General features: G+C 59.6%; 6 protein-coding genes across 6 annotated transcripts; 5 read left to right on the top strand and 1 right to left on the bottom strand.

Annotated features, from left to right (window-relative positions):
• Positions 1–38: 38 nt before the first annotated feature.
• On the top strand, positions 39–1409 carry VTJ83DRAFT_6799 (uncharacterized protein; the record flags this gene model as incomplete). Its single annotated transcript, XM_071013549.1, has 1 exon — positions 39–1409. One exon carries the CDS (start codon positions 39–41, stop codon positions 1407–1409), a length of 1371 nt encoding a protein of 456 aa, XP_070864426.1.
• A 4110-nt stretch (positions 1410–5519) lies between these two features.
• On the top strand, positions 5520–6135 carry VTJ83DRAFT_6798 (uncharacterized protein; the record flags this gene model as incomplete). The annotated part of the gene is made up of 3 exons (XM_071013548.1): positions 5520–5592; positions 5690–5895; positions 5989–6135. The coding sequence occupies 3 exons, from the start codon at positions 5520–5522 to the stop codon at positions 6133–6135; spliced, it is 426 nt and encodes a 141-aa protein (XP_070864425.1).
• Positions 6136–6249: 114 nt separating this feature from the next.
• VTJ83DRAFT_6797 (uncharacterized protein) lies at positions 6250–7578 on the top strand (the record flags this gene model as incomplete). The annotated part of the gene is made up of 3 exons (XM_071013547.1): positions 6250–6261; positions 7076–7251; positions 7341–7578. The coding sequence occupies 3 exons, from the start codon at positions 6250–6252 to the stop codon at positions 7576–7578; spliced, it is 426 nt and encodes a 141-aa protein (XP_070864424.1).
• A 1356-nt stretch (positions 7579–8934) lies between these two features.
• On the top strand, positions 8935–9969 carry VTJ83DRAFT_6796 (uncharacterized protein; the record flags this gene model as incomplete). Its single annotated transcript, XM_071013546.1, has 1 exon — positions 8935–9969. One exon carries the CDS (start codon positions 8935–8937, stop codon positions 9967–9969), a length of 1035 nt encoding a protein of 344 aa, XP_070864423.1.
• A 599-nt stretch (positions 9970–10568) lies between these two features.
• Positions 10569–12200, top strand: VTJ83DRAFT_6795 (uncharacterized protein; the record flags this gene model as incomplete). Its single annotated transcript, XM_071013545.1, has 3 exons — positions 10569–11373; positions 11445–11651; positions 11719–12200. 3 exons carry the CDS (start codon positions 10569–10571, stop codon positions 12198–12200), a joined length of 1494 nt encoding a protein of 497 aa, XP_070864422.1.
• Positions 12201–18395: 6195 nt separating this feature from the next.
• VTJ83DRAFT_6794 (mitochondrial 54S ribosomal protein uL24m) lies at positions 18396–19717 on the bottom strand (the record flags this gene model as incomplete). The annotated part of the gene is made up of 2 exons (XM_071013544.1): positions 18396–19169; positions 19259–19717. The coding sequence occupies 2 exons, from the start codon at positions 19715–19717 to the stop codon at positions 18396–18398; spliced, it is 1233 nt and encodes a 410-aa protein (XP_070864421.1).
• Between the last annotated feature and the right edge of the window lie 2439 nt (positions 19718–22156).

Here is a 22156-nt window from a genome sequence, read left to right as displayed (position 1 = left end):
CACCTGAGTTACTGCAAGCGTCAAACACGTCAACCACCATGGACGACGGCTTCACGCACCCAGCCCATTCCTCGCGCCAGGTCAAGCGCGACGCCGCCCACTCCCTGACCCTGACCACCCGCCTGCCTCTCCGCACCCAGGATTACGAAGACCTCAAGTCCGTGTCGGCCACCCACGTCTCGTACCTCTCGGCCGGATCCAACCCGACCACTCCACACCACGGCTCCGCGTCGCCGCCTCGCCCTCTCACGGCTCGCTCCGAGCGTCACATCCGCTTCCCCGACATGGACAGCAACGACCAGGGCCGTCCCCTCTCCAAGAGCAAATCCACCACCCATCTCGACCGCCGTCATGGCGCCCGGCTCTCGCCGCTGAGCCGTTCCAGCACCAACCTCAGCAGCAAGTCCAACAACCATGGCAGCCGCAAGCCCCGGACGGGCCCGCCCACGCCCTCCTACCTCCCGCGCTTCGGCCTCGAGCTCCCCAGCGCCGATTTCATGATCCGCCTGGGCGCCGTGCTCGGCTCCGAGGCCCGCGACGGCCCCGCCGGCGAGTCGTGGCTCATGTCGCGCCCCAGCTCCACCAGCCTCGGCGCTCTGCGTCACCCGCGCGCCCCGGAGGACTATTACGCCCTGGAGGACGCCGACGAGTACGCCCTGGCCCGCGAGCGCGTGCTCGGCCCCACCCCGGGCGCCCGCAGCCGCCGGGGAAGCTTCAACGCTCACCACCATCCCCTCCCGGGCGTCGTCATGACCACGGCAACCTCGCCAGGCGGCAACGGCGGCGGCGCCGCCAGCCACAACCACGTCGCCTCGGCGGCTCGCAAGCGGAGGAAGGGCGTGCCCCTCACCCCGAGCGAGCGGCGCGCCGAGATCCTGGCCCAGATGGAGGACGACTACTTTGGGCCCCAGGACGGCGCGGGCCACGGGTCGGACGACGAGGCCGACAAGATCCCCGGCCCGGACTTTGTCAACGTGGACGAGCCGCTCGACGACGACGAGCATGACACGATCAACGAGGAGGAGGACGAGCTGGCCATGGCCGAGGCGTACGTGCGGCACGAGACCAAGAACAGCTGGTTCCTGCGCTCGTGGTTCGTGAAGCCGTTCCTGTCGGATTCCAAGCTGTTCGCCGACGACGAGGAGAGCGGCGATGACGACGACGAGATCGGCGGCGGCGGCGGCGGCGGCGGCGGCGGCGGCGGCGACGAGGAAGGGTCGGAGATTTCGGACGAGGAGTTTGAGAGGCGCAGGCAGGAACGCCGGTCGGCGGCCCTGCGGAGGTTGCAAGAGTGCACCATCATTCCGCTCGACACGACCAACGACCCCCTGCCGCCCGAGGAGGATCAGGGTGGGTGGACCGACGCGGTTTGGTTGCTGAGGGTTGCCTCTAGGTCTCTCTGGGGTTGATGCGGAGGGATCACGCAATGTTGAGCAGCCGGCGGCGGATGGTGCTTTTCCACACGCACACACACACACACACACACACACACACACACACGCACACGCAAACAGCCCAGTTGCTTTTTCTTTTTCTTTTTTTTTTCTTTTCTTTTTCTTTTTTTTTTTTTTTAACGCACCAACAAGCTAGACGCCTACAGCCGTTGACCAGCATAGAGCTGTTGTGAAACGCTAGCTGGCTAGCCCCTATCCAAGCAACGTGGACAATCGTTCGCCAGATTTCCTACCGTTTTTTGTTGGCTTCGTACTAGTATAGTAGTATACAAGTAATTCATCATTTGGCTCTGTCCCACGGAATCTCTTGGCGGTTGCCTTACCTCTTGACATGTATCAAAGTGCCGCTGCCAATCTTGTCACGGGAAGCACGTGTAGCTTTTTCAAACGTCATCATGGCACCGCTTTCACCTCCCCCGCCCCCCCTCCTGTGTTCCAGGTGTATGTGGTACATTCCGCCTGTCTCTGGGGTGTCTGAAAGACGGGCTCTTCAGTGCAAGCAGATTGAGTGCTGCGTCTTGCTCCGTTGTGTTCGTCGGAGCTGGTTTGTGTCGTCAAGCGGCGCCATAGGAAGGAGGAGGGCCGAGTGCCGCCTGGTGGTATCTGCGAATTTGGAGATTTGAAGAGAGATGGAAGGCTCACGGTAAACACGCCGAGGGACCGTCGTCAGAGACTCCAAGTGACGGTGTTCAGCCTCCACATGGGAGGTATAATAGGTAGCATGATGTGTAGCTGATAGTCCTGCTCCTCCCGGGGGAGAAGCATTTCCATCGGAACTTGCAACCTCCAATCAATGCGTAAGAGAATCAGGCACGATCCGTGGTTGAAGCATGGGGTGCGATCCGCGAACCGTGCGAGTCGGTGTGTCGGTGAGAGACACATGGTGATATCCAATGACCTGCTCCGACGCATGTATGTACGTCGGCCCGCCGTCACCGGGGAATGCGCACCTCCTTCCCCGAGCCATCGGCTCCCTGCTACATGACGACGGCATGGTGCAAGATTGGTCCAAAACGCGAGGGGCGACGGCGGTCAGCGTCAATAGAGGAACGGCATGCTCCACCACCTCTTCAACATGTTTGGGCCGCCGGCTTGCACGTCGTGGCCCCCCTCGTCACTGCGCATAGAACTAGCACATACAAGCAAATCGTGTCAACCGAGCTGTCGTCGGGAATTATCGCCAATCACGTTGTTACAGAAACGGAAACGGAGGCGGCAGCTCGAGGCCCGGGGGGGGTGCGAATCCCGTCCTTGACCACGTACGTGAGTGGATGTGCGAGCCAGGCCCTCTTTTAAGAGAGAGGTCTTTTTTGCTTGCAGCCGCTTTGCGTTGGTCTCGGGAATATCTTGACCCCGTGGATCTACCATGCTGGGCTGTTGCCCTCTGGTCGTTTGTTGGGCGCCCTGGTAGCAGCGGCGACCTTGTCTGCGGCCCGGCTCGTCGGCGGGAGTCGGATGCAGGGCGCCTAAATCGTTTGGTCAGGTAGCATACACTACCAGGGGGGGGGAGAGAAGAGGGAGGGGCCCCCAACGAGGGAGGAAAAGGGAGACCCCAAGCAACCTACCCGAGAGCAAGACAATTTCATCAGCGTCAATAATCGCGCCTCAAATTTTTTGCGGGATGCGCCTAGCCATGGTCTGCGGTCAGCAGCGGCTTTCTGCTGTTTACTATAAACACGCAGGTTCCGTAAATGGCTGTCCTGCTACTCCTTTGGGACGACGCCACCGGAGAGGCGGGCACACACATCACATCCGAGATCGACTTCCCAGCACCCCAATGTGATGGCCGACGATATGCCGACACATATCCGTCCAGCCCTCGCCATCTGCAGCCCTCACTGGAGGGGATGGCAAAACAGCCCCATGGCGAAGGCATTTTTCCCCCTCGTTCCCTGAAGTTCCCTCCAAAAGCAAAACCGCTCTCGGGCCTTGGGCTTCTTGTCCCTTTCTCCCCCCCACCTCTTCCCACTGATGGATGAATTGGCAGCATGACCCCAGGATCACATTCCCTTGGCCGATGAGGGCCAATGAGGAGCCGATGGGTCCCAAAGGACCCGAGTGCTTTTTTGTCACACGTATGGCGGGGAGCCCTCTTGGGTGGGATGGGGACAGGCAAGCTCGGGTGCAGTGAACGGAACGAAACGGGGCCACCGTACCATACCCATCCCAAACAACAGCACCTGACGTCTCCATTTTCCCATGGAGCCACGAGGGTCCTACGGACCACAATGTCGGGTTACGTGTTATTGCTTTTTATGTTCGGTCTTCGATCTCCGTCTTATCTTGTTTGCCAACACCCCCTAGTATATTCTTCTTTTCCTTCTTTTCTCTTGCGAGAGCGAGGCCGAGCGCTTTCTCACGGGGAAATTTGGACATTTTCCTCGGGTGGGTTTGGCCGAAAAGGGCTGCATGCGACGTCAGGGATGATGCTCCCCAATGGTGATGACGACAGTCTGCAGAATGACGTCAACAGCTCCGCTAGAAAATGCGCCAAGCAGCGTGGGGTAAGGCTTGGCGACCAGGTTGATGCACCAGAAGGAAAAAAAAAGGGGGGGAGGCTATGAGATTAACGGGCGCCTTGGAGGGAACCTCTTCTCACTAGTTAACGTAGTTGGTTCGCTCGTCGGGGCTGCGTTCATCCTCTCCTGGTGCCGAGATTGTGCGTCTGCTGGGCGAACCGGTTTGAGCGCAGCCCAGGGTGGTGGCGAATAGACGGGGTGGGTGGCTTGACTAGTGGTTGGTCCCTGTGCGCAAGCAGCTTGATCTCTTCCTCAGGTTCCAGAAAGGATCCCTTGCCACAAAGTCCAGACGGTGGCGGTTTGCGGAAACCGTGGCGCGAAAGTGCGTTCGAGACCGAGATCCCATTGACGATTGACGGGGGGGATCGGAGAGTCTGGAAGCTTGGGTTGGTCCTTGGGTCGGAGCCCGAGTGCTGAGACCTACGGCGTAAGCGGTTGCGGAACTCTGCTGGTGCGGGGCCATCGCAGAACCGCACCGTTTTAACGATAACGAAGGATTGATGCCAAACGGAGCGAGTGAGCGAGATGCAAGCCCAGGGCAACCTCCGGTGGCTGGTGCTGGATAATAGTAACTACCCTACCTACCTACCGGTAGTGTATTGTGGTAGGGCTGACCGGCAGGCAACGTCTTGTAAGAGAGATCGGCTTCCGGTGTTCTTTCTCTCTTCTCTCTCTGGCGGTCTCTCGATGAACGGTTTGTGAAACGTTACACAACCTGGATATTGCGGTCCAGCGTCTGCCTCTCCCAAAGGCCAGAGGCTCGGCGGGGCATCTATTTAGATGAAATCTTAAGCGGGGCCCACAATCGGCTCACGTTACGTCACAACCCCAGAGCGGGAACTTCTTCACCCGGACCGTGGCAGGCCAACCAACCCTATTTAGGTACTTCAGAAGCCTTTTCGCGAACAACCGCTCGAGGAGCTAAGGGCCCAGGCCACGGGATCACGCGTGCAGAGTGCCAACGGCGGAAACAGAACATGAGAGGAGAGATGGCAAAGCCACGACCCCGACATCGCCATCCTTTTGTTTTTCGAGATGCTTGGCTGGGATGACCGGCCTTGCGACCACGCTCTCCTCGGGTGAGACAAAGACAGTATGGAAATTCGGAGCCCGAGTCATCGAGGGGCAAACCCCAGCAAAGAAAGAAGACATGGGGACGGCGTTGCGGGACGAGTAAGGCGCCTCAGAAAAGGTATAGGTTACCTACACAGTAGTAAGGTAGGCTTTACTTTTCATGGTACATGAGCATCCCGCGTGGAGACGTTGCAGGTCAAGTGCAATTTGGCGTCTGCATGTGCTTGTCAAGTGGTAATCCGCGCCGGGTTATTTCCTGCTCTGTTACCCCTCGCGCTGCTGCAACTCCCTGTACTTTGCATTCCCTCCCCCCCCCCCCCCCCCCTTTCAACCTGAGCTGGGATTCATCAACCCTTTTCTCCGGCCCTAAGGTCTCGACTTTTAACCTCCACCCTCGCCGTCTCCGTAACCCCGGCACCCTCTTCCCGGTGAGTCCCGTCTGAGGTGGTCCACGCCCCCCTCGCCTCGGCGAATGGTTTCTGGTTGGAGGAGGGCCTCAACAATTGGCCGGGGAGGGGGGCGGAGAGGCTCCGTCCCTCGGACGTGTGCCCCTCTCCGCAGGTTGTCATCATGAAAAGACCCCGCCATGCCGCAAAATTTCGCATTGGCTAACGACTTCACCACGGCTTCAAGGTCCATAAGCATATCGTCGTCATCATCATTGTCGCCGCCGCCGCCGCCGCCGCCGTCGTCGTCGTCGTCGTCCTCATCGATCGCCGCTTGTTGACATTGGCCCTCTTTGGGAGCAAGTTGACCCCCAAGTGTCTGGCGCCAACGGCTGGCCTGCACGACGCGACACACCCACGTGGTTCTACAACGTCATCCTTCCCTTCGTTGGAGTAAACAGAGTACGTGAGGGTTGCTTGCTTACAAACCGGGGCTCTCCTGCAACTCGCGCCCCTCGACACCAAAAATAATGGCTTCAAGTTGACACGCATCAGCCCCCTCCCCCGTCCGCTCGCTTGGCTCCTGCTCTCCCGAGAGAGCCTCCAGCGCACCCTCGCTTCTCGCGGATATCCCAAACATCATTGGACTCTCGGGCCGGCGCTAAGTCGTCGACGAGCAAGACCAACAGAGACTTGAAATAGAGACTCTGCTGGGCCGCAACAGTCGGTTCCTGACCGTCCTCTCTTCCCTGGCTCCAGAGCCCGCGTCCCGGCCTCCCCAACACGGAGCTTCCTTTTGATCTTTCCTCTTGATTTATGCTGTACACTGTAAGCCTCTTCCTTTCATCTTGTATTGCTCTGATTTTATCAGGAGCAAGTCAAACATGCTACTCTGTCTGAGCTGCTTTCCGGTTTTCCTTCTTTTTTCTTAACTACCAAGGGTCCTAGGTTCTTACCTACCCTGCGAATCCGATGTGATCTTCTCTTTTCTCTTTTTGTTTTGTCTCATCGGTTCCCCCATGGGTCATTCTGGCGTGCCTCCTTCAATACCCCCGTACCCCCCCCTCACACGACCTAAACCCGACGCCTTTCTTTCATCTTGCTCAGCCGACCTTCTCCCACATCTACCCCCCCCCACAACCCTTACAGCCATTCTACCTTTTTTTCATCTGCTCGGTATCACTGGCGTTTCCCCTCTCCAGACATATATGAGCAACTAGATTCGTGCCTCCACGACCGTGACCCCTACCTTCACGGGCCCACTCCATCTCTGTCTTGTTTTTTTTTTCTTTTCTTTTTTTCTTTTACTGCACCCTTCGCATCATTCTTTTGGGCGCGTTTCCTTGGCTGCCTTGGTCGGTTGATCGATCGATTGATCGATCGATCGATTCGCCCTCCCGTTCATCGCCAGCGCAGCCACCGGAAGACATCCTCTGCAAACATACATACCTTTCAGGCCCAAAACACCCCTTCCTTGTCGTCAGTGACCATGACGATGGTCCGGTGGTTTACACCATTTCTGGGCCACCAGGAGCTGGTGTGTGGACATCAACCGTAGCTGCACGCAGTCGGCTTCAGTCGGCTTTCGTGGATGCCGAGGGAGATCGGATTTTGCTAATGGTCCATCATGTTCAAATCACAGGACGAGCGGGATCCCGGAAACGAGATGCCTGAATTCGGGGATCACGTCGACAAGACCATGTTCGAGCAGATCCTCGAGATGGACGAGGACGAGAAGGAGCGGGACTTCAGCAAACCCTTGATATACAACTTTTTCGAGCAGGCGGCCGATACCTTTGAGAGAATGGAGAGAGAGCTGTAAGTGTCGTCGACAACCAGCGTTCTCGCTCTCCCGGCAAGTCACATGGGGGACAAACCAGTCTCTAACTAACGGGTCTCGTTCACAGGGAGCAAAAAAACCTGTCAGAGCTCAGCAGGCTTGGCCACTTTCTGAAAGGGTCATCGGCTACGTTGGGCTTCATCAAGATCAGAGACAGCTGCGAAGTGATTCAAGAGCAGGGAAAGCTCGCTGGGTCGGAATCCGATCTGGCGGCTTGCCTTGACAAGATCAGGGACGCTCTTGCGCAAGCCAGGAATGACACGGACGAGCTACGCAACCTCATGATAAAGTACTTTGAAAATTGAGCCTGGCAGTGCCAGGGCGCAGGAAAAGGTACCTTGACAGGTTGGGAATGCTTTCGCTCGCCAGCAGAACGGTCCTCTGGGGGCGGGGCGGGGCTGCTATTGCTCCTCTCCCATCCCTAACAGACCCGGTTATCAATGTCCAAGATCGAAGCAGCGAAGGCTTCTTCATTCATCAGCGACGTTTACCTTGTTTTTTTTTTTTTTTTTGTCTTTTTTTTTTTCATTTCGGCGAGCGGGACAGGATCGCTCTTCCGGGACGGTCATATCGATGGGCCGAGAGCAGCGGGCGGGTGTCACTTCCGACAAGACCGACGTCCGCTGTGGAGAGGAGCAGTTCTGTGTTCTTCAAGAATCACAAGGCATCACGGGGCTTGCGAGGCTTTCCTCGGATTCCCATGCACAAGACACAATGGGGTTGATCACTTCAGGAACGAAAGTATCGCGGAGTGGTAATAGGATGGGGTGTGAATACATGGTTCTCAGGGCGCTTCTGCTGTTTCCGCTGGCAAGGGAATGGATAGCATGTCGCAGATGATGTGCGTACGGGAGTCATAGATACCATTTACGCATATGGGAATTTTAGCATTGTTGCCATCGCAGCCTGGCACAGCAGAGGGTAGTCTGGATACCCCTCCCCTTCACCTTTCTGTAGGTAGCATGCGTGAATATGTCAGCTCGGTGTTCGAGGTTGTCTCGGCCTGTATCCTGGAAGGGGGAATGGATGCCTTGGGAGGCGCTCCTCTTGGGGACGATTGGCTGCGGTTCTGTCCGCTCAGCTTACACAGTAGACATGGGACGGGTTATGGCCAGCGGAAACGGAGTTCCGTCAGCACTCCCGTTCATGAACCGACCTTTGCCATGAGCTGCATCGTGGAGGTGGGTGGTTCATGGACGGTGAAAGCCAGGGATGCGGATGCGTCATCGGCGTGAAGTGCGGGGCACGGGCCACATGGCCTGGTGAGAGGTGCTCCTCTAATAATTTTAGGCGGGTTTGCGAATCTACATCGTCCGAGTAACTACACTCCGAGATCACACAATACCCAACTTTTTTCTTTTATCTCTATTTCACAAACAAAAAGGGCCTGTTCTCTTTTTCTGAACCATACGACTGGGAGTGGCTCCCTCTTGTTTGTCTGTCGACGCAACATCCTAAGCTGATACATCTCACGGATCGAAACCACCGAATCTCACCCAGGCCGCCATCCACCAATCCTCTTCGCCCACAATTTAGCATCCCTTCTAACTTTGCTGGCTTTCTCCAAGCAGCAAGCATCAGAACGAAGCTCAATCCATCCTTCTTACCTCATGAGATAAGCGGAACTCGGAAAGCGATACAACCATAGAGAAAAAGCAGCCATGCCGCCTAAACCCCCAAGACCGCCGCCCCCAACCCACTTCCTCTGCATCCCGCTTACCTCTCACGCCACCACCACCACCACCCCACCCTCTTCGTCTTCCACAGCTCCTGTGTCTGCCCGCGCCCAGCTCGCCGCTTCATTGGCCGCCTTCCGCGCGGACGTGTGTGCGCCGCCGGCCTTGGGTGGGTTCGATGTCCCCCAAGACGCGGTCAGGCCGGTGGGAACGCTGCATTTGACGCTGGGGGTGATGGGTTTTGGGGAGGGGCCGGCTAGAGCAACAGCAGCTGAAGCAAGTGGTGGTGGTGGGAGGGCTGAAGGCCGAAGGGGTGGGGAGGGGGAGGAGAGCTTACATCCCGGGAGGGGACAGCCTGCTGGGGAAGAGAGCGGAAGAGAGCGTCTGGAGAGGGCGAAGGAGCTCCTGCGGGGGTTGAGCCTGGCGGGGATCTGGAGGAGCGTTGTCGCCAACGGCAGCTCGAACGCGACCTCGCCGCTGAACAGCAAGGCCCGTTCGCAGCCCGCGAACCGTCCCACGACCGCAACAAAGACGACGGCAGCAGACGACCGGCCACGCATCACCCTCCGCGGCCTCGCGTCCATGCAGCCCGCCGGGCGCGCCGCCGTGCTCTACGCGCCCCCGGCCGACCCGACCGGCACGCTCCAGGCCTTTTGCGAGAAGCTCCGCGGGGCTTTTGTCGAGGCCGGCCTCATGATGGACGAGGGCCGGCCGCTGCTCTTGCATGCCACGCTGGTCAATACCATCTACGTCCGGGGAGGCCAGCGAGGAGGGGGCGGGAGAGGCGGTGGTGGTGGTGGTGGAAGAGGCCGAGGTGGTAGGGGAGGTTGGGGCGGGGGGAGGAAAGGGGAGCGGCTTGTCTTGGATGCGAGGGACATCTTGGACAGGTATGAAGATCATGTGTGGCTGGAGGATGCGGTGGTAGAGAAGGTCGCGATATGTAAGATGGGGGCGAAGAAGGTGGTGGTGGATGGGGAGGAGGATGCGGAGTACGAGGTAGAGGAGGAAGTCGGGTTTTAGAGGCGATTCTTGGGCGCTTCGAGAGAAAAGAAGACTCTATGCAGGCTTTCCATGTCTCTATTCTTTGGGTCTTTGGTTCTTTGATACGTATTTGCTCCCGAGCTTGGCCGTCACTGTCACCTCGGGATGCTGGAGTGTTGCAGGCGGCTGCGGAGCGGTGGTGGTGCCTGATAACTACATGAAAGCTCCCATGAAGTTCACCTCCCCCCCTACGTACGCAGTACTTGTGTAATGTACCTTATAATAGCTAACGTGCCTTAGGCTCTTCTGGTTTGGCGTGCCCCGCCTTCTTCTGTCTTGGCTCTGACAAGGATGAGCTTGCGCGCTTGCATCCCGCATCGACCGCATTATCAGGTGCCTCAGTGCCTCGGCGCTTCTGTCAGCATCTCATGCAGCTATGAACCACGCGTCTCGGCTCTTGCATTCGTGCATGAAGCTTATCACCAACTCGACGCGACAATGGCAGGCTGTCGATTTGAGTCTGCCGCCATGCTGCCGCCGACGTAAAATCAGCGAGGCAGCCTGACCTGAAGCCCCAGAATCCCAGGACAACGAAGACGACAAGCTCAAGATAGCGCACGCCTCACCTCGCGGCGAAGATGTTCTCGTCTACCAAGCGCCGCCTGGAAGCGGGGGGCGGGGAAATCAGCAGCAGAATCGGAGCACGCTCGCCATCCCGGCCGGCCCCGAGCTCTGGTTCAAGTCCCGTTCCCAGTCCGGCACCAGGAGCATCTCCAATGACCATCACCACCACCACCACCACCACCACTACCGCCGCCACCACCACCGCCAACAACAACAACAACTCTGACGCAGTCCGCCGCTCTCCATCGGCGTCTCCGACACCGCCTTCCTCTTTCTCATCCCTCGCACCCCCAGCCTCCGGCTCTGATCCCACCCCATCCCTTTCCACCCTCCAACCCGCCCTACGCGACCGCGACGCCCGCATCGCCGACCTCGAGCGCAAGCTCGCCGCCATAGAGTCCGGGCCCCGCGCCTCCCATGACCCGGAAAGCCGTGCAGACAGCGAGGAAGCCGTCTTTTGGCGGGGCCGGTGCGCTGCCCTCGAGGATCAAGTCAAGGCGTTGCAGAAGCGGCTAGCGGCGCATGGGAAGGATGGCGGTGGGCCGGCGGGTGCCCGGAAGGCGGAACAAGGGCGGGCAGATGGAGATTCTGGGGATGACAAGGGAAATGGGAGAGCAGAGAGGAGGATCCTTGAGAAAAAGAATGACGAAATCGCCCAGCTCAAGGCCCAAGTCAAGGGGCTCAAGGAGTTTGTCAGTGTGAGCACCCGCACCGACGGCGAGGTTCAAATCAGCGACGAGGTCTTTGGGGAGCGCATGGCCCGGCTGGGAAACGGGCTGCAGAACTGGGTGCTGGTCAACTTTCGGCGGGCCAAGGTTGGTAAGTCGGTCCGCATCGACGTCGCTCAGGGGCAGGCGGATCGCAGCGAAGAGGGCTGACAGGAGAAACAGATCTTGCAAGCCTCGACGAAAGCACGCATTCGGCGCTGGCCCGCCTCGTACCCATGTATCAAGAGCTAGCCTCGACGTCCAGGATCCATCTGCTGCAGTCCCTCGTGTCGCGGCTGCTTGTGGGACTCGTATTTGATCCTTACTTCATCGGCCTTCCACCCCACGTCGCGGACCCGATCCAGCAGGTTGATGCCTTCCTCGCTTCTGGTAAGGATGTCTCTCTCTTCAACCATGGACTGCCCGAGCAAAGCCATCCGGCTCACAGCCTGTCCAGCGTCCTCTCTCGAGTCCGCCAACCGATGGCGCTCGCTCACCCTGTCCATCTTCCGGAAAGATGCCGCCGAAACGCTCCGCGCCGAGACCGCCGCCGTTGTCGATGCCGCCGCGGCCCGCATCATCGGCCTCCTCGACTCGATTACCCACGCTACCGCGACCGACGCGCGCGATCAGGCTCTGCGGGTGCTTCTGGCCGACGCTGTCGATCTCGCGCAGCTGCTCGCCGTGCAGAGGGCGGTTTTTCGCGTCGATCTTCCCCCAGACTCAAGCTCGTTCAACGAGGGAACCATGGAGGACGTTGGTGGTGAGGAGAGCGAGGAGGATGAGGACGCTGGCGGCGGCGGCGGCGGTGGCGGCAGGATCGTCTGGTGCGTCACGTTCCCGGCTCTCATCAAGCACGGCGACGAATCTGGCGCGTTTCCCGATGAGTATCGCAACGTCATCGCCAAGGCGAAGGTATTGTGCCGTTCAAAGATATGAGGGGGGTTTCTGCCGCATCGTTGGGTACCAACTACCCTGATGTCCGTTCGGCCTGGGCCATGGAGTGCGCTGTGTTCCGTCAGTTCAGGTAGGAATGTGAGGCCTACAATGCCATCACCTCCGCCACCCCTCCTCCTCTTCCCTCACCTCCTCCTCTTCTCTCACCTCCTCCTCCTTCTGGAGCCCGGTCGTGTGCCAACACAACGCGGGCCCCCGGAATTGCAACATCGGCCGCCATGGAGTAAACGCCACCGTAGCACCCCGGGCGACTCATCCATCTATAGCGCTGCTGCCCGACGGCCTGCTACACCAGCTATGGGACACGTCGAGCACCGTCATGACGCGGCCGGAACCGACCGACGTGGAAAATCTTACCGTCTTGCTTTCGCCCGGGACGAGAGACCACGCACGCGGCACGGCCAGTCTGTCTAGTGACGGCATGGCCGGGCCGTCGGGTCTACGCCACACGTCGAGAGAGCGTCTCCCCCCATCCCGCTCGCGTAGACGCACAAGCATCGGTGCAACGCAACTGCCGATAAGCAGCATGCTGCTTCACCAGGATTTGGCTGCGTCTGCGTGATCACGGTGCATGGGTATAGGGCAACCCCCCTCCCCCCGGCCCACCTCTTCTGGCTCTCATTGGCATCGCAGAGCCTCATCGTAGCACGGAAACACACACCCCGGCGCTGGAAACCCGGCGAGGCATGTACAATCACTGCACACACGCATCCCGCAGCCGCCCGCGCTCACGCGCACACGCGTGCGTGCGCGACTCCTCGCTACGTACCAAGGTAGCCCGGGTCGCTGAAAGAAACGTGGCTGACAATATGCCTGTTCCATGGGGCGGATGGACGAACGAACGGACGGCACGAAAAGCCGTCCTTGTCCATGGGGGTCTAGCCTCGGCGGAGGGGTTTCCCCGTCTGATGGAACGTCGCAAAGGAGGGTAGACCGGCAGATCGCAGAGCACAAGGCGCCCTGGGCATGTCCCTTTCTCGGCGGTGCTGGGCCGGGTCATGACTCTGCCAAGCCGACTGCGTCCGACGCGTTCGACAGGTGCTATAGATGGCCGTCGCCGCTGCTGTGTAGCAGTAAGAAGACAAGGCTCGGAATGGAATCTCGGCGGCTTAGGACGGGGGCCGGTTCGAACCGGACTCTATTATGCAGTGTAACCCACCCGATCTTCTAGACCGGTTCTCAAACAAGCGTGGGCTTGATTTCTCTCTAAGGATCTGAAGGGGGAGGGGGGAGCCTTCATTGGAGGACCGGGAAGCCTGCGGCTCAGCTTGGTTGGGTGGACAGTTTCGGAGGGAACGAAGCCCCCACCCTTCCTAGGTAGTAGAGGGTATGAGGGGATGCTATTCGACTGTACCTCACTGTACTTCCTGTGCGTACACAGTACACAGGTAGTGATCCCGCTCGCCCTCGTCACGTCGCCGCACGTCCGTCGCCGGCCGCGAGCCTCTCCCCGAGGCCCATGGATGGCGCCTCCATCTACGCCGTACACGCCCATGACGGCTGGCCCTTTGTTTCTCTACCGCCGCACCCCCGACCGGCCGCCTCGTCGAGACCGGGAGAAGTCGGCGCCCTGCGCCGAGCCAACATCAACCTCTCAGCCTCCCGAGGAGAACCAAAGCCTTGTGAGCTGCGAGCAGCATCGCATGAACGAAGACGGATGTGAATAAGCAGACGATGCGACGGCGTGTCGCCCGTTGATAGGACGAGAACTCCCAGGCACTGTTTTGCCTGAAGTATTTCTGTGATGGCGAAAGGCATGCTTGCGGTCGAAGCAATGTGCACAGCCGGGTTTTGGTTGTGTCGGTTGGTGTGTGTCTGGACCGACCCGGCCCGGCCTGGCTGGTTGCGTTGGTGGTGTATGGCACCCGAGAATGAGCGCGGGGTAAGCAGCCGAGAGGAAGAAAGAGGGGGGGCGTGCAGGAGTGCCGCAGATAGGTGCTATACCATCCCACGAAGTAAAAGAACGAGTTGCGAGGTTTCGTTTCCCTCCCTTTTCCCCCCCCCTCTCCCCCTCTCCCTCCCTTTTCCCCCCCTCTCCCCCTCTCCCTCCCCGCGTCCTATCATCACCCTGACCGCCACATCACCTCTCCTCTTTTCTCAGGGGGGTTGCAGTTGCAGGGCTCGGGGGTGTTTTCGGGAAAGGTCGTGGCTAAGAGTGGATGGGCGGGTTTCTTCATGTCTGGTTCTCGAAGCCCCGTCAAGCGATGTGGCGCACCTCTTCTGCCGCTGCTAGTCCTCGCCTGGCCTACGCATACGGTCGGTACTAGTACCGGTACCGGCAGCCCAGTGGATGCCCCCATTCGCGGTATAGTTGCCGCATCCCCATCCTCAGGCCGGTGGGGAGAAGGTCGCAGGCCGGATGGCTCGTGGCGTGTCCCCGTACATACGACGGTCGGAACGATCGACATCCAACTTGAAAGACGATCATCCTCGAGCCCGGCCGGGTTGCAGCTGTTTGCGCCGAGGGGTGGTCGAGGGCGGGGTCGGCTGGAGGTTTGGCGCAGATACAGTCTGCCGCGTTTCGTGACTGCGCGCCATTGTCAATGTAGGACCAGGTGCTTTCCCACCTCATGCGCCATCGCATGGTCGCGAGCTGCATGGCGGCATCCGGCAATGGGGAGATGGAGAGGATGGATATGCAGTCGCCCATCGCTTTGTGCGGGAGAGCCCTATGTCGAACCGCCGCGTCATGCGGCGTAAGCCGCTGCGGATATCGCGGCCCGAAGGTTGAATGGCTGTCTTGGGAGGGGGTTTGTTGAGCACGGTGGTGCATCGGCAGGTAGGCGGGTGTGAGGGAGGGACGCGACGTGGCGGCCGTCCGGAGGCCCTGGCCGCCGAGAGCGTGAGAAGATGCAGACCTAGTACCTCGGACATTGGGGTAGCAGATAGTCTCGGGCTCCAGTCCTATGTCGTTGGTCAGCCGTTCCGGTACTTGAACTCGACCGACCCCCGTGTCGTCTCCATCGCATGGTAAGGGCGCATCTCCTCCTCTTCGTCCTCCCGGACATCTTCCACGCATTCGTGCCCCTCCCCCTCCAGCAACCCTCAACCCCCGCCGACTTCAGGGGTAACCAAGGCTGATTGTTGGAGGGCTCGACACCTCCTATGCTTAAGCAGCCTCGCGTCAGCAAGCAACCAGCATCCAGCTCTGCATCACCACTATTCAACTCAACCCATCGTTCTTCCCCCGCATCTGCACCTCGTCGCCTCTCCCGACGGATTGCCAACAGATCCCTCCTCCTTTCCTCGCCGCCAACCACACCATGACCATGGAGCTGACCCTGGCCGAAGTCGAACACGTCCGGCGTAGAGCCCAACAGACGCGCAACGCCTTTGCACGGCGTAACGACGCGGCAACGGCTGAGGAGGACCTCCGCATGGGCGTGCTCTACACCGACAACGACGAGAGAGCGATCGTGAGTTCCGAGGGCTACATCCTTGACGGCACGAGCCCTGCCCCAAGCAAGCCCTCCACATCGTCAGCCCCCCGTTCTGCGAGGGCCTGGTCCATCTGGGACAGCACCCAGAGCCGCGCCGAAACATCGAGCTGCTACTCGGCGTCCACGAGCCACGCAAGTGGCCCCGTGGGCGAGCCCAATTCCGTGCACTTTGTCGGCAACTCGGTCGGCCGCCATGACCAAGACGACTTCCCCGTGGGCGACGGCAGCGAAGGCGTCCTCTGGTGCGAGTTCTCCGAGCTTCTGAGCTGCGCGGCGACCTTCGACATCAACGACGTCGCCGCCTGGATCCAGCACCACGAAGCTGACCACCTTCAAGGCCACCTGCCGGGCCATGTGATATGCTGGTTCTGCAGCAGCGTCACCTTCACCTCTCCCCTCTCCAAGTACTCCGAAGCAGGCAAGCCCAGGGGCGGTCCGAAAGATCTGGACCGGAGAAGGAGGAAAAAGGCCGAGTTCGACAACTTCTCGTCCCGCATGCATCACATCCACACGCACATCGTTGCCGGCGCGAGCCGCAGGAATGCGAGGCCCGACCCCTTCATCCTGGAGAAGCTGTACAAGCTGCGCATCATCAGCAAGGAAATGTATGAGGAGCTGAAAAACACCTCTCTTCCCGAGAAGTACTGGCACCCGGATCTTCGTCACCGCTCGGATGCCGGGCCTGCTAACAGATGGTTGGCGGAGGTGGGGGAGGAAGAAGAAGAAGAAGAAGGAGGAGGAGGAGGGTACGATTGGCAGTATTCTCACGAGGAGGAACAGAGATACCAGAAAGAGAATCAAGAACGGAAGTGGAGGGAGAGAAGGGAGGAAAGGAGGAGGAGGGGGCAGAGGCTGAGATGATGGGTTGAGAATGGATACATACCCGTGGCGAAGAAGGATCATGGAATCAAACGTACCTAGGGCGCTGGACTACCTAGGTCTGCATACGTTACCCCGGGATCGGAAACCTCCCTGGCCGTCTTCACTGCGGCTCAGCGAGACGTCCTCTGCCCGGACATTCGGCCTTTGGAGGAGGGGCATCGCTCGGGGCGTGATGGATGAGGTGGAGGGGAAAGAGTGGAGAAGAGGGGAATGCCGTCGTTGCCCTGCCAACCATCAGGGGTAAGGTTGACTTGTTGTCCTTGGGTTTCCTCCATGGTCAACGTTTGGTGGTTGATGCCAAGGGGGGGCTGTTGGGAATTGGATCCTGCGTTTCAACCAGCTTTCACCAGTCTTGATACCCCCCCCGGGAAAACGGAGGACGGCGGCGGTGGAGCGGGACTCCCGCGTTGGGAACAGAGCATCGGGTGAGGCATGGTTCGTACTCCGCATCACTAGTTATATCGGGCTAGCTGGGCTGGCATTTCTGTTCATGGTTGGTTCTCCTGGTTTTGCGTTTTCTTTTCCCAGGTGACCGAGGTTCAGTGCTTGATTGGATTTGCAAAAGAGGGGGGGGGGGGACCGAGTAGTAAGTCCTGAGGCTGGCAAAGTATGGGCCATACCATGCTGAACAAGATGGATGGTTGGTTGGTAGGCGAGATTGTCAACTTCGATTCAGGAGGATATCGCAACATTGAAGCAATTTCCATTGTCTGATAGCAATTTCGCAGGATGCAAATGCATGTTTCCAACAGATGGAGAAAACAAATGGAGGAGGTGAGAAAAAAAAAAGAACACAGTGAGATCTTGTATCCCCCCGGTTCAACCAAGGCTTACTTACACACACACCGCCCCCCCCAAGAAAAGCAGGGACAAAACCTGGAAATTGGCCACCATCCATCCATCCATCCATCCATCCGCTTCCCGCTTCTCATATTCACGTTGGAACTAACTGAAAAAAAAAAAAAAAAAGAGATGAGCCGACACCAAACCGCGCGGATCGCCAACCGATACGACGGTTGAGTCTGCCTTGCCTTGTACGTGGCAAAACTCGGGAGTTTATATGGCCACTTACAGACGGCTCCGCGCCTCCCAGTCAGTCAGCCTAGCCCCCAGGTGCATCACCGACCAGAGTTTGGTAACCAGTCCCATCTGATTTGAGGATTCCCCGCTCTGTTTTAACCAATCGCTGCCGTTGCCCTGCAGCTCCTAGTCCAGCGTCATAGCATGGTTGGGGACGACAAACTACCCTCTAGGACGACCTACTTGGAACCTGTACGGTGGTTCATGACACGAATGACACGAGGATGATTGTTACACGGATGGGAGGAAGGGACGGGTCGGACAAGTGGACCACGACGGCGATCCTACACAGGGTGTCCAACAAGCCGGGCACTTTTCCCCCCCGCTCTCCTTTGTGTGGAATTGCGAGGGCCTCGGCCCCCCCCCCCCCCCTCCGTTGCGGTTTCGGTGGAAACGGACCATGACGAACCTCCCCCCAGACATCGGCAGACAGGATGCATGAAAGAACATAACCCTTCCCAGACCATCGCCAGCCTGCGCCTCAGATCCAGCGCGCCATGTCCACAACAGCCCAGCCAGCCCGGTCAGCACAGAATCCCATGGTATATGCTCTAATAATATATCCCACACACTATTGGTACACGAAAAGGGAGCACAGTGACGCTGTCGTAGCAGCCATGTTCCAAGGTCCCCTCCCCTTTTTCTCGCCCGAGGTCTAGCCGTGGACCCCGCGCACAAGAGGGCCGTGAATGGTCACCGCCCAGGGTAACGCCAACCCCCCCACCCCCCATCATCATCGTCTTCGTCTTCATCTTCGTCGTCGTCGTCGTCGTGGTCATGATGCTGTCGGCTGATCCCCGCCGCTTGGCGGTTGTGTCTCTCCTCCCAAGGCCAGCTGCTCCACGGCCTTGCGCACCTGGGCCACCTCGGCATCCTCCTTGGCCGCAGCGCCGCCCTCTGTTGGGGTCGTAGACGCCGGGCTCGGCGCGGCCGAGACCTTGCCCGGCATGTTCCTCGCGATGATCTCTCCAATCTTGGCCAGCATCTCCTCGGTAAGCTCGGGCTGTCCGCGCTGCTTGCGCTCCTTGCGGAGCTGGATGTTGAGCTCCTGCACGGGCAAGAGCATCGACGCCTTGGCTCCCGGCGGGCCGCTCTTGTCGGCGCGCTTCTCGGCCTCGCGCTGCTTGACCTCCTCGATGTACTCGGGCGTGTGGCGGGTGCGGAACTTGGAGTACTTGTTGCGCAGCTCGTCGATGACGGACTCGGGCACGGGAGGGCGCAGCAGGGTCGGCACAAAGGTGCGCTCCTCGACGTCGATGCGCAGCGTGTCGGCCGCGTACTCCTCGGGCTCGGCCTTGACGACCTTGGGCCACGGGATGCGAACGTTGATCCCGGGCACCATACGCGCAAAGTACTTTTTGTAGTTCCGTTCGTCGACCCGGAAGTCGACGGGCTGGAGCTCGCGGATAATGACGTCGCGGGTCACGCCCGTGGCGCGGTCGGTGATGGGGTGGACCATGCGGACGGCCGATACGGGCACGACGCCCTTGGTGACCTGGACGGGCGTCTGGTCTTCTTGCTGGAGGAACTCGGGCATGGTGGCGTTGACCTAGACGAGGGAGGGAGGGCGTTAGCGAGGAAGCGAGCGAGAAAGAAAAAAAAAAGACAACCCGGGCACGCGGGCGGCGGTGGACTCACCAGGCCGACGTTGCCGCCGAGCTCGAGGGTCATGGTCTCCTTGTTGATGCCCTCGATGGGGGCAATCTTGCCCTTGTACGGGCCCTCCATGACGACGACCCGGTCGCCAACGGCGAGGCAGAAGTTTTCGGTGCCGCCGCACCAGGCGGCACGGGCGTTCCTCTGCTCGTCGGTGAGCTTGGTCTGCAGCATGACCCGCTCGACCGAGACGCTGCCCCAGTAGCTCATGACGTGGTCAAACTTGACGCCGTCGCGGCGCGGGGCGAGCGGGCCCAGCTTGAGGTCTTCGTGGCGGGCCTTGATGGCGGCATTGATGTTCTGGCCAACCTGCCGTCTCATGCGTGCGATCTCGATCATGCGGTCGTGCTTCTCCTCGCGGAATTTGAGATGGTCCTGGCGCTTCATCCGCCTGGCGACCTGGCGCTCGGCCATTCGCACGCGGCGGAGGATGGTCTCCATGGCGGCGGAGGGGAGGAGGGGGGGGAATTCCTCGGCCGGCCCGGGCCGATGGGTAGTATCGAGGACGACGGGAGAGGTTCGGGAGGGGTTCGGGGTCGACGGGGTCGTCAGGGGCCGGCTCGGTCGTCCGTCTTAAAGTCGCGATGCCGGCATGATCTCGAAAAGTTTCGGTGCCGCATTCTCCCATTGGGGTCCCCACCTTGCATGGTGGGGCTGGCAGACCCGGAGCCGGCACGGGATCGGTGACAGCTGCCAGCGCCGCGGCGCCAAGACCACCACACCCCCCCAGCGAACCGCGGGTGGGCGGGCCCAGGAGGTGGTGGCCCGGAGATCAAATGGATCCGACGGCATCACTCTTTGCACAGGCATCTTCCAGGTGAAGGTTCGGTTTCGCAATTGTCTCTCCCAGGTTTTGCATTGCCATCGAAATGAGGCACAGCTGCTCGGGCTGGGATCCCAATGCGAAGAATGGCCGCCTTGGAATCGTTCGCTTTTTGTCCCCAATGCGAGTTGGACGACGATGGTGTGGCGCATCCCATCCACGCAACACAACCATGGGATGCACGCATCATGGGGGCAACCTCCTGCAAGTGGCTTAGGGAACTGACCTTTTCTCCGTATGTAGGTCTTCAACACTGCCATCATGGCAATCCCAGACAGTGTACTGTGTATAGTATGTACTGCGTAGTGCATTCGCCGAGGTCGATCGAGTTCGAGGCCTGAAAGGAGCCCCTCGTGCCGTGGCCGTCCAGCCTCCCCGTCTTCTGGACCCAGGTGATGAGGCTCCTTGGTGCTGCAGCCCTGGACGGCTGACACCGGGCACCAACACGAGTCCTACAGCATGCCGCCCCCCCCCCCCCCTCTAGGACTTTGTGACCCACCCCTACGTTCGGGAGATGGCCAGGAACAACGCGGGGGGGGGGGGGGGGGGGACGCGCTACTGCGCTACGGGGGTAACACACACCGACGCCATGCAGCATCCACAGCTGCGACAGGTTCCCAACAATGACCTGGCCGAAACGGGCGTTTGTCATGCTATGTACGAAGTACTAGTAGTAGTTATGACGGCTCCGTTGTCCTGAGCTGGGGCCGATAACTAACTACCAGAGTAAAACAAAAACACCCATGTCCGGCGTTGGAAGACAAAACTGAAGCGTGCATCCCAAGGCTTGTTTATTTGTTTTGTCCCCCCCAAGTCCGGACCCGGGGATGCTGTGTATCGCCGCCGGCCGATGGCGAGTCGTTTTTTTTTCTTGCCACGGGTTGGTTTGCAAGGTGCTGTGTCATCGGGAGGCAGCCATTCTCACGTGCTTTTTGGGAAAAGTCGGGAACGGATCCAGTGATCGACCGCTTCTCCGTAAACCGTTCCATACGGTGTGACCGATGCGGATGCGACAGACTGTCGACCGCATTGCCATGACAAGACGTCCATCCAACCTTGAAGTTCATAACGGGCCTGATGCCATGCATCAAAAAAAGCGCTGGGGTTTTGTCGTTCAGCGTCGAGCTTGTTGGGTCGCGGAGCTGGCCAGCCGTGGAAGGGCGTCTCGGAGCAGCCTGGGGCCGCTCGGCTCCGATTGACACCAAAAGCCACGGCCGCCCTGCACGGTGCAGACCGCAGCTGTGCCGTGCCGGTGATGACGAATGTCCAATCCTCCATCCCCCAGCAACCAAATCCCGGGCCTTCTTGATACGAAACCGCTGCGTGCTCGTGCTGTGCTGGTAGGCAAGGGGGGGACAAAAGAGGCCGCCACTCAGGTAGGACCACCCAAGGTCAGGTACCTAGGTATGGATGTGCCGAGCAGGTCGATGACTTTCTCATTGCACTGCCGTGTCCTTGGAGTCAGGTCGACGGTGGCTGAGGACCGTTGTGCTTTTAACAAGGCCAGGGCCCACTTCCAACTCTCATCTCGCCCGGAAACAGAAGTGGAAAGTGGATTATCAAGCCGGAAAGGAAAGGCGGTCCAGCCCAGAACCCGACGCTGCAATTGATTCCCAGCCCAGAACCAAGCGAAACAGTGCTTGGGCAAGCCCCCCCCCCCTTCCCCCCCTTCGAGGTGCACTGGCCACTCAGAACGCCCCATCTCTCGTCCCCCTTCTCCCGGGCCCTTTTCAGGTTGTCCCCCCCCAACCTAAACCCAGCGCTGCCCGCCTTCAATCGCCAGACCAAAACAAGAAGAGCTGCTTCGCTTCTTCTTCTGCCCTCTTCCACCTTTTCCTCTCCACTTTCTCAACCACCGCCTATCGAGCCTTTCCATCTCGATTGCATCACTCTGCATCATCAACCCGCCTCTGTTGCTCTCCTCCCTCTCACGCGCCGTGACTGCCCATCCTTCTTTGGAAAAAAAAAGGGTTCCGTCGCCGCCTCTATCCGCACGCCTCGCCTGCAGCCCCATCCTGCTGCAGCCTCATCGAGCATCAACAACAAACCCATCCTTC

Source organism: Remersonia thermophila, chromosome 6, assembly GCF_042764415.1.
Source record: "Remersonia thermophila strain ATCC 22073 chromosome 6, whole genome shotgun sequence".
NCBI classification, from domain to species: Eukaryota; Fungi; Ascomycota; class Sordariomycetes; order Sordariales; family Chaetomiaceae; genus Remersonia; species Remersonia thermophila.
This window is presented reverse-complemented; position numbering and strand designations above follow the sequence as displayed.